The sequence below is a fragment of the Antedon mediterranea genome, chromosome 3 (genome assembly GCF_964355755.1).
Source record: "Antedon mediterranea chromosome 3, ecAntMedi1.1, whole genome shotgun sequence".
NCBI lineage: Eukaryota > Metazoa > Echinodermata > Crinoidea > Comatulida > Antedonidae > Antedon > Antedon mediterranea.
The window spans coordinates 34,776,457-34,793,960 of NC_092672.1; the positions used below are offsets into that span (position 1 = coordinate 34,776,457).

General features: G+C 32.0%; 1 protein-coding gene across 1 annotated transcript in view; it reads right to left on the reverse strand.

The window, feature by feature from the left end:
* Window positions 1-262: 262 nt before the first annotated feature.
* The window catches only part of LOC140045352 (uncharacterized), a 67,808-nt gene continuing 50,566 nt past the window's right edge, over window positions 263-17,504 (reverse strand). Inside the window, exons 4-9 of the mRNA XM_072090207.1 lie at window positions 16,236-16,418; window positions 8,002-8,121; window positions 6,074-6,241; window positions 4,724-4,826; window positions 2,751-4,010; window positions 263-2,588 (exon numbers count right to left, since the gene is read on the reverse strand). Of these exons, the coding sequence (XP_071946308.1) occupies window positions 2,527-2,588; window positions 2,751-4,010; window positions 4,724-4,826; window positions 6,074-6,241; window positions 8,002-8,121; window positions 16,236-16,418 (1,896 nt within the window). The 3' untranslated portion in view covers window positions 263-2,526. The remainder of the gene's footprint in view (window positions 2,589-2,750; window positions 4,011-4,723; window positions 4,827-6,073; window positions 6,242-8,001; window positions 8,122-16,235; window positions 16,419-17,504) is intronic.

Sequence of the window (17,504 nt, forward strand, 5' to 3'; positions counted from 1 at the left end):
CAATCATGGGTACCTGTTTGATTTTCGATGTATTTATACCGGTATTTATTACGTCGTAACTGTAACGCATAAGGAGTTGTACCGGCTCCGATGGTCATGCTTACAACTAAAAAGTAAAAATATCAATTATTATGCTTTCCTATGAATAAAGAGTTTGAATTTTCATTTTTTGTGAAAATTAAAGGCCTAAACGATTTAAATTATCGAGTATTGTGCAATACGACTTCGGCGTAGACCAGTTACGTTAACGTTGAGGCCCTCATATACTGAATAAAATCTCTCATTGGAGAGAACAAAAAAGTTAATGATAACTTATATTAGACTTAGAAATAGCGCGAGTAGTAAATATAAAATGATGAAACTAAATTTCGTATACAAAAATAAAAAATACCAGTAATAATGTAATAGTAATAGTTTATTGTTGCATCTATACATTTTAATAAATAACATTTGCACCTTCACCAAGTCAGGCGTTATAAGTAAAAAACTTAAATTAAATTACTACATTTTTTACATTTGTGTACGAGACAACAGATGTTTCAAACATTGCCTTACAAATACAAAAATATGTTTGTCGCCCTCTGTAATTCAACGGGGCCATATTACCTTGTAATTGGAAGTTGATTTAATTTACACAATTTTAACTTCATCTGTAAACTGGAAATCAGTTTAAATATATATATTTATATATAATTATTTACATTTGATCAATGCTTCAATATCGTTTATGATATCAGAAATCTTCCTGATAACTTTGTAAATTATTTTCAATTAGAAATAAGTAAATTAAATGATAATACTGATAAGAATTTGTTCAATAAAACCAAACATACAAATTAAAGTTTATATTTGGAAGAATAGAAACACTGACAGTGTAATATCAAAGTTATTAAATATTATTAAATACAGTATATGCATTAGTAATATAGAAACATATTCACCGGTTTTTCCCCAGGTTTTCACCGTTTTTTCCTCAGGTTTTCAATGGTTTTTCCCCAGGTTTTCACCGGTTTTTCCTCAGGTTTTCACCGGTTTTTCCCCAGGTTTTCACCAGTCATTTTATACTGTAGTCTGATAATAGGAATCTTAAAATCATAGTAAATTCAATTATATTTTTCTTTATAAATACCATATTAACAAATTTGTATTAAAAATTGTAGACCCTGTAAAAGTATTTTAGATGAATTATAATACAGTAAACATTATTTACAGTTACCTAGCAACCAGCCAGCTGGTTTCGTATTAAATACAATATATAAATGAATTTGGAACTTAACATTGAGTGGTTTGGCAAGTTTTTTTTTAAAATAATAATTTGTTTTAACTAAATTTTTATTTTGAATTTATATTGCGCTACCAAATATTGTATAAGATAGAGAATACATCATGAATGTAATTATATAAAAAAACATTATGTAATATACATACTTACTGAAAGTATGCATAGTTTATAGCTTTAAAATATTAAATTTAAAAAAAATAGGAATGATGGATATAGCCATAATATTAATAATTAATTAAGAAGATTCTTCTTACAGAAATTTTAACTTTTAAATTCAATGTCATTTATAAACATGAGAAAAAAAGTTTATATGAAAAGTTTGAATTATTGTTTTAAAACCCATCTAGCGCCCTCTATAGTTTGAAATATTGACTAGACACTTTTCAGAAATATCTTTCATGCACTTATTTTGTCATTATTTATCTAATTATTTGGCTAACATTATGATATTATGATATGATAACAAGCTATGTTTTTTTATTTTGTTGGAATACTGTGGAAGAATCTCCTCCTTTCACCTTTACATTAAGCCTCTTGTCATCTTTGATGTTTTTATTCTAAAATGGAATCTTGAGATCCTGAGTTCATACTGAGAAGTTTTTAATAATTGTGTGTTTACACTGGAACCTGTCCTGTTTGTTCACACTGGAACCTGCCCTGTGTGTTCAAACTGGAACCTGTCCTGTGTGTTCACTGGAACCTGCTCTGTGTGCTCATACTGGAACCTGTCCTGTGTGCTCACACTGCTGGAACCTGTCCTGTGTGCTCACACTGATGGAACCTGTCCTCTGAGCTCACACTGGAACCTGTTCTGTGTGCTCACACTGCTGGAACCTGTCCTCTGAGTTCACACTGGAACCTGTTCTGTGTGCTCACACTGGTAGCTGTACTGTGTGTTCACTGGAACCTGCTCTGTGTGCTCATACTGGAACCTGTCCTGTGTGCTCACACTGCTGGAACCTGTCCTGTGTGCTCACACTGCTGGAACCTGTCCTCTGAGCTCACACTGGAACCTGTTCTGTGTGCTCACACTGCTGGAACCTGTCCTCTGAGTTCACACTGGAACCTGTTCTGTGTGCTCACACTGGTAGCTGTACTGTGTGTTCACTGGAACCTGCTGTGTGTGCTCATACTGGAACCTGTCCTGTGTGTTCACACTGGAACCTGTCCTGTATACATTCTGGGTTTCTTCATGCTTCAGGTTGTGCTTTAGGTTGTGTTCACACTGAGTTTCTAAATGAGTTTTATACCAATGCTTCAAGTAAGTGTCTTGTACCTCTATGTACTGGCAACATTTGAACTTTACCTGTTAACAAATAATAAAACTGTTTAGATATGGCAACAAATACGAGTCACTATACCACATGTAACATTCATTATCCTAAAGATATGAGGCATTTTCTACATATGAAACCTAAATAAGAATTTAAACGTTAAACTGTACTAAGACAACGGCAATAATTGTTACCTCTTTCTCCCTCACAAACAGCTACAGATTGCACAATATTTGATTCTTCAGCGGGCAAATCATCCACCGCCGACTTCTTCGTTGAAGGATGAGAACGACCTGGCCGATGAACCCGCTTGCTAGCGTTTTTTGACCTAGGACTGTTTTTCCTCCTGCAGTTCATTTTTGTGAGATGCCCTGAGTAAGGCACAGCTCGTTGAGTACACACCTTATCCGGTGATCTGTGCGTTTTTTTATAACGACGCCTATGAAAGTGCGTTGTTGAATGTCTTGATAAACCAGTATATTCCTCATGTAGTCGTTTGATGCGTCTGTATGCACATTTCAAACAAGGTTCGTATTCAGTGGCTGCCGCTGCGAATTTCTGTTCAGCTGCAATTCTATGTTGAGATCTGTCGTTGCCTTCCTGCGAAAGATTGACCTTCATTGACCCATTTGTCATTTTACTTTGACCTGAATTTTTAGATTCATCGCTGTCCACCTTTTTACTATTGTACTGCCTAGTCCTATGTACACATTTTGGCAATAACTGTACAGAGTTTTCAAAAGCCTGCAGCGGCGGTAACGATTCAGGTCGAGAATAAACGTGAGGGTCCGGCGGTGTCGGATCGCTTCGTAAACTAATACAACTTCCATAAATACTTTGGTTACTGTCAAAATTATCCCAATTACCCGAGTTCCGACTGGAATCACTGACTTCCCAATCTGCATGAAACGCAGACGGCGTCAAACTACTCAACGACGTTGTCTCGCGCAAATCACTCGGACAGTCTTCATAAAAATACAAATAATCATGCACTATTTGATCGCGCGGATGAACATACTGTGGGCCTGTAGGTAGCTGAGTTGCTAAAGCTTCATATTGTAAAAAAGATTGGCTGCTTGATATTTTAGGTAACTGTACAAATTGTCTGTCGTTCCCTTGTCTAAATGTACTGTGTTTATTTCTACTTCTACGCATCGCTGCTTTACGATTCTCACAACGATGACACAAATTTGATGTCCGTGTCTCATCAACGTTTTGCATTGTAGTTTGTTCTGCGTGTCGATTCCTGCGAGATGGGCTACCTGCTTGGCCGTTACGTCGGGCGTACCCAGGCCATGACTGCCGCTGGTCTACCCCTGATGGAGCCACTGCACTGTAAAGATTTTGGCGACGCTGCAAGGCGGCAGAAAGACGCACGGATTGCACATAATTGTGATCAAATGGATGAGTTGTGACAGCGTTGGGCATACACAAATGAGCTTCAGTTGAAAATTCTAATTGAAAGAAGATAATTATAAATAGGTTATTTCAAATTCAGTTAGGATGTTAATGTGATGAATATAAAGTTATTCCATTAATCCATCTTAAATTAAACAAACTGTTGAGAACGTGCTTCATGTGACCTTCCATTTTTTTTTTATTTGAGCTTGAAATTAAAGATTTGAAAATTGATAAATATAAAGTGATTAACCTTCCTCTTCCTGTAGCCTTAGTTAGTAACATATGGGTGTGGTTTGCCATTAACAAGACTTTGAAATGAAACGATTGATTGCAATCAGAGTACTACTATATGACATATATACATAGTTCTTTAGCATAGGTTCATTTTAAAGAATATAATATTTAACAGCATTCAACAGCATAAAACGCAATTTACAGACTTAAGCTCTGTCTACACTATCAAACTTTAAGTGACAACAAAATGTGATGTGTCCATATATGGACATGATGATGTAATCTCTACCATATTTAGGCATATCAGTACCATATATGGGCACATCACCCCTTTTTTTTGTCAAACTAGTTTGATAGTGTAGACAGAGCATTAGATGTAAACATAGGTTGGAAACATCTCATAGTCTCATATGAGGCTTAGGGAATCTCAATGTTTTTGGCAAGGATAACAAGTGGAATATGTGACTATTCCAGGACTTGAACCTAGGATTTGGGATTGATAGGCAAGCATCTTAACCACAAGATAACTTACCCATAATATTATACATGCACAACGGACATGTCTTATTTGATAACAACCACGGGTCAACGCAACGTCTGTGGAACTCGTGTCCGCACGGTACAACACGTATATCCTAAGAAAGAAACATTATCAAGTTATTTAATAATAAATATGCAATCAAGTTTTTAATATAAAATAACAAATCTAGTAAAAAAAGGTAAAGTCGAAACCTAGGCTAATGCTTACGGCCGTGGTGCCCATCTCCATTTCTTTAGCGTTTGGGCCAGACTCCACTAAGTGTGTATGTTTGTGGGGGGTACGCCACTCCTCCCGCACAAACAAGTCTGATTTACCTTCCCAGTACTTTTTACATACCGGTACCCATTTCTATCACCTGGGTGGGGAGGAACAATGTGGATAAAGAATCTTGCTCAAGGACTCAACACTGCAGTGACCGGGCCGTAAATATGTACTATTAATATACACACAGATGTGAGGTGGGTTATATTGTATTGTAATAAAACCAACTTCAATGATAATTAATGGTTTTAATGTACATAGCATAAATGTGTTCTTTCATCAAAAAGTCTATTGGAAGGCCTCCTATCCTGTGTAAAAAAAAACCCCAGCATTCAACACAGGAAGCCTTGTGAATATCAATTTTCCATACATACCCTTAAAATATTGGCAATAACACCCTAACATAATACTAGTCTTTTTTAAAACGTGTTCTATGAATGTACTGTTTATTTAATTGTACTTGGACTTTAACTGTTTTACTAAGCATGGTTTAATGTTATTATATGTGTTATAATTACTATTCTATAAGGCATTGATCAAACGTTATGAAGACTGCAAAAAAAGACAGAAAGGCCTAGAAAGATGTAATTAATTGCTTTAAGTTGATTGCTGTACAGCTAATTAAAGTCCTTGATGCATGAGGAAATCAACAACCGGATTATGAAGGATATTTGTTAAAATACTAATTACAGATGAAATTACCATTCTGTAATCAAAATTGATTATTTTGCTTTCATCATTAGTGCTGTGAATGAAATGTTTCTGATTATATAGGGGAATAAATGAGGCAATAAATGAGGCAATGATGTTGATGATGACGTTGATGACGATGATGTTGATAATGACAATGATGATGACAATGATGAGGATGATGATGACAATGATGATGATGATGACAATGATGATATGATGACGACAATGATGACAATGATGATAACAATGATGATGATGGCAATGATCATATGATGACAATGATGAATGTTAATGATGATGACAATGATGTTGATAATATTCTTGATAATAATAAAGATGATGATATTGTTATAATGATACTATCATTATCAATGTTCATATACAAACCTCTCCATCTTTAAAATCCTCCAAACAAATAGCGCAGAGTACACCATCCGACAATGTGCTCACGCTACGACGTCCTCCTTCATACTGCCCTCTATGTTGATCGATGCGTTTGTATTTGCGTACTTTCATCTGTGACAAAGTGTTCTGGGTCAACTGTGTTGTAGTAGTCTGTAAGGCAAATGATAATTAAGGCATGTCATTATAGAGTCCTTGGAAACTGCTATTAGATAATTAGCAACTTAATGGTAACAGTACACATTAATATTAAACACAGATTTGATAATTATGAAAAGACTACAAATACAGTAGAACCAGGTATAGGTACACATTTGATACCACACACTATCCTCTTATGGGGGTTTCCCCTGAATGGGGGTTATAGTGTGATAGTATATATAGTAGTATTTGTTAGTATACAGTAGTATAACATTTAACAAAAAGAACAATATTTTAACCAGACAAATGATGAACTAATAATCACTGTATAAAACAACATTTGCTGAATACATTGTTTTACAATAAACCGACATAAATAGCATTCTTGTATTTTCTTTACATTCTCATGTGAATTTTTCTTTCGCACATTACAAATGAATTATTCTTGAAGTCGTAAAAATTTGTCGCAATTCGTGACTTTAATAGTGTAACAAATACTTTATTATCTTGTAGTTTATTATTACATATGATATCTTTGTCATTACATTCTCATGTAACAAGAGTGTTTACAACCACTGTATGCAATTAATACATTACAGAAACGTAATGAGAGTCTATGAAGCATTTTGACAGAAAGAAAAATTAGACTGTGTTTAAAGTGACAATAGCAGGAATAACTAAATTATGTTTGAAATTTTTTAAGACTTGTTATTAAGAAACTGAAAACAACTTTTAATGTAGAATAATTGTAAATGAGAAATATTTAAACTTAAAAACAACTTTATGGTTATAAATAGATTTGAAAACTTATTAATAATTGAATGAATCATAGTTATATCTTAATATTATTTAAATGTTTGTATTGATGCTTAAACAACATGATTTAGAATAAGAAATTCATAATTTTATTATTTTGATATCGAAGAGACATATTGCTTTTCCTCTAATGTCATTTTGTCTAGATACAAAACAACGGCAATATGCAATACTCAAAACACTAAAGGATAATAAACAACATTATGGAATTTATTTGTTTATCGAAAACAAATATTAGGCCTCAATATCAATAATAATTTGACAATGAAGTGAGAAATTGTTTCTAGTTGTCGAGAAACAGAACAACAGGAGGATTAAATATAAAGAAACAAACTGCAATTATATATAAGATAGGATAAACTCAGATTAGCTTTCATCAAACGTCATCAACATTTAGGCCTACAATATAGTAACACATTTTTTCTACATTCGATAAAATCCACGATATTTACGATATCATAAGTTGTGTTGAATTCAGTTGAACGTAGATTAATAAGCTCCTGCTTAGAGGAAACTACCGTGGCAGAAGTCTATTGTTCCATGGTCGGATTATACGTCTTATCCACAATGATCATCGACAACGTTTAAGATGCAGTAACCGCGCTCGTTTACAGCTTATTCTACAGATGTCTCGGCTTTGCGAAAGCACAACGGCAAAGATGCAATAATTGAAAAATAATCTTTAGATTGCAAAAGAACCCGCTCACGGTATTAACATCCTTATATTCGGTCGTTTCTCACATGTTCTTTGTTCGATGCGTTGATGCGGAACTTAAGATTATCCTTTAAAGCAACTCAGAATCACGCCTTGTGTATCACTTAGCAAATTATTTTATCATTGTTAAAGCATCTCACTAAACTAGATACTGTGGGCCTATAGAGGGCCTAATACTTTTTTTCAGTAAACTAAGGGGAATTAAATATATTTTTCATTAAGATAGGTGGTGTTTTGTTACCTGTCTTGAACGTTGTCTCCACATAAACTTGAGCAGAACAAGCAAACAGACTATGGCAAATAGAACAAATACAGCAACGAAGATACTCATGTTGAAGAACTGATTTGTTGTGTCCATCACCTGCAAGAAAAAAGGAAACATTTCATTTCATTAGGATTCCAGTATCGCTCCAACTTTGAGTTTTGCTTTGAGTGTTGCTTCATTTGGAGCAACTGTTTAATATAGTTACAGTATCAAGATCTAAGATTGTTTTAATCAATGATGGAATGTTTATCATCACTATGATAATATGTTGATATCAATATGGTGATATATTAATATCAATATGATAATATGTTGATATCAATATGGTGATATTAATATCAATATGATAATATGTTGATATCAATATGGTGATATTAATATTATCAATATGATAACATGTTGATATCAATATGGTGATACTGTATATATCAATATGATATGTTGATATCAATAGGATAATACAGTATGTTGATATCAATATGATAATTATATGTTGATATAAAAATGGTGATATTTATAATATTCAGTAAATATGATAATATGTTGATATCAATATGATATGTCGATATCAATATGATATGTTAATATCAATATATTTTATGTTGATATTAATGATGATAATATGTTGATATCAATATGTTCATGCATAAAATATTTCAAATTTTATTTAAAAAATAGTTCTCTGTAATCTCATTCTTAATCTTTTATTTCCAAATAACACTGAACAGAGTACTCTACAAAGGAGAAAAACATCCAACACCCACATTACTGTACAGTGGGGTGGAATACCAAAACACACTGGAAATTGAATTGCGATGAGGCTAGCCCACCCATCAAGAAACAATGTATACCTACACCATAATGTTTGACTTTCTCATGTAAAGTAATTAAGGCCTCAAGTTGAATCGTGTCGTAACAACGAAACAGACTTATACAACCAGTTATGATGGCGTCGTTCGTTATTCCTTGTTCCTGGCTGTATTTTATATTCATTGTTTTTAAATATTGTACTGTGTTTTATCTCAAAAGATAAGATAATGCTTTTTCATTGGTATGTATCAAAATAAATGCCTAATTCCTTTTCTAGAAGGCAGGACAAATACAGAAAATAATCTGTCTATAGTATTAATAATTATCCAATTAAATTGCTAAAATAAATTTATTTTTTACCTTACTCCACACATACACCAATTGCTGTACTTTTAATATAGTGTGAATATTGTACTACTGCTGTTATATATATATATATATTTTTTTTTTATTATTAAAAATATATTCATTTCATAATATTCATAACTTAACATAAATGTTAACACATTCACTTAGCCTATTCATTTTCCTAAACATATTCATTTCTTAATACAATTCATATTCTAGTAGTAGCATATTCATTTCTTACCATAATCATTTTAGCAAAGGCCTATACATATAAATATATTTTAATAACAAACGAATCAATTTGACTGCCCTATCATCATTCATGCTTCCTTATTAGTGTAAGAACGTGACTATATACATTGTACTTTGTATGACACGCCAAATGTCACTGCCCTAATTGATGTTATATATGTGGATATGTAATAATATCTATACTCAATATACTGTGTTAACTTCATACGTGATCTACCAAATTTCATTGCCCTAATTCATAAAATTATACACAATACCATAATATTCATAACATCGAGGACGTTCCAGTTATTAACTGTTGTAGTACCCGTACAACAGACACGGTAGTTTTTGTTAGTACTTTGTAGTAGGCCTACATACGCCATGTTGCTATTATGTGAAAATGTAATAATAAGCCATGTAATTTCCTAAGTGATCCACTAAATTTAATCGCCCTCTGTCATCATAAATTCATAAACTCTTCATACCATTATTATTTTCAATATACTGTAACATCGTTCTACTTATTCACTTTTACTACCACCAGTGCAACACGTAGACCTATATTAGAGGTCGTTCAACTTTAAACTGTTGGTATATAAAACACTTTCTTTCATAAATATTGAGACAGGCAATGTAACTTTTTTTTTTACCTCCTTCCTTCCAATTTTCTAATATAAATATAAACTACTATTTTAAATTGTTTTTTTTTATACTCTGAATAAAAATTCTGAAGAATATTAAGGGACTACTGTATGTCAAGTTTATTCTACTGCAGTTACAGTACTGCAGTAAATCTTCCTTTTGTTTCTCTTTAATTTAACTTGTTTAATGATACCCAGCACACTTTTTGGGGAATATCATACATTCTTAAACTTCTACAAGTACAATAAACGTTGTGCAGTTACAACATGTATTACTGCAGTTACAGTATAAAGCTCTGTCCACACTATCAAACTTCATGTGACAAAAAATGTGAAGTGCCCATATACTGTATGGACATGATGATGTCATATTGCTACCATATTTGGCCATATCACTACCATATTTGGGCACGTATCACACTTTTTTGTCAAACTAGTTTGATAGTGTAGACAGCTTTAGAATAATTTTTACATGATCCCTTATTGTTCTATAATTTCTTTAAAATCTATTCTTATCATCTTGGAATATTTTTTTTAAACTTAATCTTTCCAAGAAACAGAGAAAAATTGACAAGAATCCTAAATAAAACAACATTTTGAAATAGCTATTTTTAGCTATGAAAATAATATATATTTGTATGTTCAGTTCTGGATTTCTTAGCAATTTATTGTGATGAGCCGATCTTTCACTCTGAGAGCATCCAAGGGGCGGAGACGTACACTATTTGTGTTACCTTTAATGTGCATAGGGAAAATTGACTCGTGATTTTACATGAGCGGCTACAAAAGCCAGACATTAGGTCTACGTGAGCTGTCATCATCAATGATGTTATAGTCTACTCAATAGCTTATATCACAACATCATCTATAGTATATGTACAGTACTACAATATTTTTCAAAACACTATTGTGTCGACTATCATCCCATTAAATACTAAATATTTTGTTTATTACATGTTAAAATAAAGTAGCATTTCTGAATAATATAAGAATTATTATTGGAGTTCTATATTCAGATTGAATCTACAACCATAACATTGTACTCTATTTCAAAGGAAAGATCTGAACCAAGATTTTGAGATTGATTTTAATCAACCACTAGCGTACAAGGCACATTGTACATTGTGCCAGAGTTATAACTCGCTCTTAGGGAAGAAAGGGCTATTGTCGGTTTATCCAGGTAAGCTAAGCACGAAATAGACGACGCAGTTCTCAGAATATTCAGTGAATAATTTTAAATAAAAGAAAACCTCATATGAAGACAGACACATAATACATATTGTATTGTCAATGATACTAACTTTTCAATCTATTTTGATAATTTTCAAGAATCTACTGTATCTATTAATATTTCATACTGTACTACATCAATTATTATTGTATACACTTCTCATTAATTACCTTTATGGAATCCAATCAAAGTATTTTGTTAAATCGTTATCAAGATTCTTACTCCTTTCTATTAATCAGGTATTCAGGTTTATTAACACAACAGATGTGTAACACACCAAGTATGCTCTTAGTTAAATTGATGATTTCATATTATGGGAAATTAAAATAACTGGTAAGAGTAAGTTGTTCTGTAACCCCTGACTGGAAGCATGAAGACATTTCTTTTAATCTTTACTATATGGCAGTGATTAAAATGGTTGGCGTGGATATAAAATGGTCGGATGTTTAGAGTGGAAGAGATTTAGGTTCAACGGGTCAGAAACTTACCAACTTGAGTAGCATCAACGAGAGACTTAAACCCAAAAACTGATGGTTATGATTAAACATAGCAATTTTTATGTCACTTTGAAATCTTAGTTGCTTAGTTTCAGGAACTTTTATACCACGATATAAAATCAACGACTTAGTTTATTTATATCACTTTGGAGTGTTAGTTGTTGCTAAAGTTTGTTTAGATTTGCGCTAATCTCAAAGCAATGATAATGTTTAACTTCCTGTGATGGCAAGTTTACGAGAATTTTCAAATGTAAACAAACAAAATTGAAAGATGTTATGAATCAATATAAATGGTGATTGGCCATTAGTCATATCAACATTATACTTTAATATTGTAAATATTAATAAACTTTCTTTCTGTTATAATTGTATCAGACGATATATGTGATAGTTATGTATTTTATTTTGTAAACATTTTTTTTTAAAGCTCGAACCTCGTGTTAGGAGAGTGTTTCTCTGCTTTAAAGAAGAGTTACAAATAAATATTATTGTAACCATGATTTAGCATTGCAGCTAAAAGTTAACCAGTTTATCTGGTTTTTTAACGCAATTTAACATGTTATTCAAAATGTGTTTAGTTCTAAGAAAATGTTATTTATTTATTCCAATTTATCCCAAATTCAACAGAGATAAATTTATTTAAAAGGCAAGGAAAACCAAACGGTATAACATGTGTAACACGTATCACCGTCGTGAGGTGGTTTCCCGAATGATCGTAAACCAAACAGATAGAAAGAAAGAAAATTCTGATCTACAGTACAATATAGCAGAAATTGAAATAACCACTGGAAGCTGTATGGAATCCTTGTATTGTACACGTTAAAATATTACAACACACACCCTTGTATAAATGTCGATATATTAATACAAAGATAATTAGAACTGACCTTCCCATGACATCATCAGCAAGTTGATATAACGTGTTTGCAACCTCTCTATTATTCAGCGTGTTGAGTAGAAATGCGTTTAAATTTTTATTCTTTACAATGTAAATTATAAATAATTCAAAAACCAAGGATCCATTATTAAAATTTCTTTTTAATTTAATCCTGTCAGGATAAATTAACTCTGTCAAAATAACACGTTTCTGTCTAGAAGAAGACAATTTTTAGTATGATCTTGACTCTTTTAAGAAACATATTTTATTAATTTATTTATTAACCAACGAAAGCTAAACATTTATTGACAAATGAAACAAAATAAAATATGAAATTAAATACTGTACAGGGTAGGTCTACTTATCAAAAACAATAGTTACAATAAGATTTATTTGTTGGAGTTTTTTTTTATGATGGGTGGGGGGGGGGGGAGTAGGGAGAGGGGGTATCTATCTATTTAATTAAAAAAAAAAAAATTAAAACCCAATTTTATTGATTGTTATTTTTTACCTATTTTATACCACTTTAAATGTTTAAATTTATCTCACAATATTCCTGTACAGTATAGTAATAATTTAAATAAAAAATATATATATAATTTGTATATACTATATCATGATTAAGATCTTGTATTATTAGCGTGGTATTCTCAGTGGACTTAAGTCATTCATCAACAAGAATTAAGAAAATTCTTTTGAGCACCAGTTACCAGCTACTAAACCATGCAAATAATAACAAAATGCTTTCAAGTCTGCCAACAAGAAACATGTGGAATGGGTTAACGAGAACGTTTACTCCTGGGAGAATTGCCGGGTAATTTCTAGAATTCACCCTAAAACGTTACTAATAATTTATCCATGTTTAACAACAACAGACAAGCTTCAGGGTGAGAAAAAGGTGTGTGAGAAACTCTTGCGATAATGGATATTAACATTTGGTTTCTTAAGAAGCACGACGTTAGCGATGTTAGCGCAATTAGTTTAAACATCGGCCGTAATTAGGAATCAGCAAACGTTCCTTCAGGGGTGAGGCTGTTTTAATATAGAAGGATGTTAAAAGTATCATAAAAATATAAAAAGGTCTAAAAAAGCCTTGGGTGGTTTAGTACACGCATTTGATCCGGATTAAAGAGACTAAGCTATTATTTGTAAGAGGGCATTATAAGTTGTTGGCCCATGCAATCAATTGGGAGGTCTTTGATGTTCCGCCCAAACAGTAGGCAAGTGTTAATTCAATGGGACATCTTTCTTTTTATCTATTGATTAATAAATAAAAGGCCATGGTTTCTTAAGTGTTGATTCGTAACTGATACCAAGTTGATACTTGTTGACTATACTTTGTTTAAAACAGTCTGCTACTGTATCTTTTATTTTCAAGTTATTTTATTAAAATATGGAATAAAAAAAAATACACAAACTGGAAATGTTACTGGTTGGTAGTCTATGAGCTTGTTTATGGTTAGGTTTACCAGGAGTAAGTTGGTTCCTACCCACAAAACATTAGCAAAACCTTTGCCCACGAAACCAACTTTACCCTGGTAAATAAGCCTGAACCTGTGACTGTGAGTGTTACAGTACCTGGATAAACCAACATGTATAACATAACACAAAAAGTACCAACGACTTTTAAACATGCCTTCATTCAAGACACAGTGGAATGTGCCCTCATGTGGGTCAGACCCCACCCATACATAGGCCTACCACACCATGTAATACTGTAACCTAAAATGGTCAATAAAATTAATAATATTTATTTGATATATTTTATATTATACACAGGTCAGTGTTTTAAACATAAAATTCCTTGCACCATAAATACTACTATTACTGTAAAAGTACAGAATAACAAACTAAAAACACTGGTATGGTAGAATACATTATTTATTGAATATCAAATAGATTGTGGTGGATGCTTTAAATTTGGCTGCATATAGTCATGGCTTTGCATCAACTGTGCCTCTTGGCTTCTTACAGTACCTCCCCTTTGGTTCAAATTCCACAATTGGTCAAGATTGATGGAAAAGTTAATTCATTTTTCTATATTTGGAGTAAGCAAGCCATATTAGGATAAAAACATATTTTTAGTAGCTGAGTTGTTTACTACTGTACTACTCAAACCATAATACAGTATTAGTGCTTTTTGTAATAAAGTCTTGCCACAAGAGTTTTTAACAAAATGGGAACATTTTAAGAAGTTTGTGTCCAAAGATGAAACAACATATTGTAAACAGTTAACATATTAACTTTGTTAAAGATCACAAAATCAATCAAAAGCTAAACATCTATTTAATAATAAAGAGAATTTTGTTAGAAATTCTAATATAATAAGGTCAAAAGTTTTACTAACATTACCCAAAAGATGGAAAGTATACTGCACTCCCTCAGGCAACATTCTAAACGTGTTAAAAAATTAAGGCAACTGCTACAATATTCCATGTGTTAATGGATACCAATTAACAACTATTTTTACCTTTTAAATATAAAATGTTTCTCACAAAAAAAAAACCACAAATATAAAATCAGAAAAAAAACATTACTGTAGGTTAAGTAAAGTAAATTAATATCACAATTTGGTCATCAGCCTCTACTTTAAAATATTACAGGTAGAAATTACCATAACCACTTAAATTATTGCTGATAAATGATATTTAATCCTGAAAATAATGAAATTTGTGATCTTAACATTCACATGATGAAATTCAGAGAATTTCTAGGACATGAGTTAGCCATTTATGAGTTAAAAGCTTTAGAAATCCCTCATGAATATTTTCCTGTCCAAGTATGTCTGCCAATTCATTAAATGGAAATATATGAAATCTTTCTGTATCCTATACTGTAATTGAATATTTACAGTAGAACTCTACGATGTGTAAACACTGGTAAACCCTCTTATTTCCTAAACTCTAATCTAATTGACTCATGACTACAAAACGCTTGATAATATCTTTTAATCTGCCACTTCTTATTTACAGTAAACTGTTTATCACCAGGCCTATATACTGTAACATAGTATTTTCATGTTCATTTTTATGCACTAACCATAATGATAGGGTGGGTTTCAATTTTGGAAACCTTTTCCTTTTCCCATATTTTTGTATCTATCTGTTGTGGCCTTCAAATTTTTTAACTAAATGGGAGAAAATCCTATTTTAGTGTGATTTTCTGTTTTGTATTGTTTGTTGTATATATAGAATTTTTATTCTGAAATAAAATTATCAATATTTAAAGTATTCCGGTTGAAATGTATAAATAGATAGTAATCTATATATATATATATATTTTCAAAATCAAATCACAAGATACTCTACAAAGTCTACAATGGTGATGTTGGTTTGTATAAAATCCTGATATCAAACATGATTTGAACCCAGGACTCATGGTTTGGTAGCCAAGCATCTTAACCATTAAGCAACTCCATGTCTACATGCACAATAACAGTAACTCTAGCATGTGACATTATTCCAGAAATAAAGAATAACCACCAGGCAACTTTCTCCTGTTGCAGATGCTCTATGTATGTGTCTGAACATTGCCTTGCTTTAGACGTACTGTACAAAAAAACACTTTCTTACCTGAACTGGTTTATCTGATCGAGGAGTAATAACAGTTGGTGGATGGAGATCATCATTATATTCCAACTTAGCCCTAGCTGCCACTTGAGATTGTACCAGTTTCATCACACTCTGGCCCTGCTTGCCATCGACCATAATAATAGGCTGATCAAGTAGCTTCTTCGCGGCCGCATCTTTCTCCAACTGAAAAACACAAACGTAATCCCAGATTAATATACAAAACACTCTCTTAAAATCATGTTAATTCTCTTAGAACTCACCTCTTTGTTGACATCTTGGTAATGCTCAAACAAATCAGTAACACATTAAAAGTTATTAAACATAATGAAAAGAATTTGCATAATATAATGGGCATCCAAGTAGATTTTGAACAATGATCTTTCTAATAAGATTATTGACATAAATGTGTAATAATACCGACAATCATAAATGAATGCATTCAACTCTACCTAGATTTGCCCTAATCAGCATGCAATTTGTAAACATGAACAATATTACTATAATACACAGTAATTTCAAATAATTGTTTATACATACTGTATAAAGTGCACTGTACTATTTCATAACAGGTAATAACTAATATACTATCAAAAATAAATATAATGTAAATACTTTTGATGAAAAAGTATATCATGTACAGTATATTAACCTCCTACAGTACAAATGCTCTGTATACACTATCACATGTGACATGCCCATATACAGTATGGACATGATGATGTCATATCACTACCATATTTGGGCATATCCTACCATATATGGCCACATTTTTGTCAAACTAGTGCAATAGTGTAGACAGAGCTTTAGTTTATTTGTGATAGTCCGGGGCAGGTACAGTAGGTCATCATACTGCACATACTGATTATTAATACAATCTTTTTTTCTTTATTTTTTTTTTACAAAACAACACATTGTTTATTTACTTTTAAGATCAGGCAACTCTTCCAATATCATACACCATTGTCTAAAAATTCTAGTATTCTGAATATGTTTTTAATGGTAAAATGTAATTTAGGACTTTTTGAACATCAAGAAAAGTCTGGTTTTGAGAGTTTCTCAAATAGATAGAGAATTGGGTTTTAAGAAGAGTCAACTGTATAATGTTCTAGTTTTATTCTTCAGAAAAAAAAGCATCAAAAGGATTAAATATAGGCCAAGATTAACAAGGATTAAATATAGGCCAAGATTAACAAGGATTAAGAATATTAACTACATGAAAGGATAAAGTATTAAAGGTAAAGTCTTCGCTGAGCAAATGCTTAAAGGTCT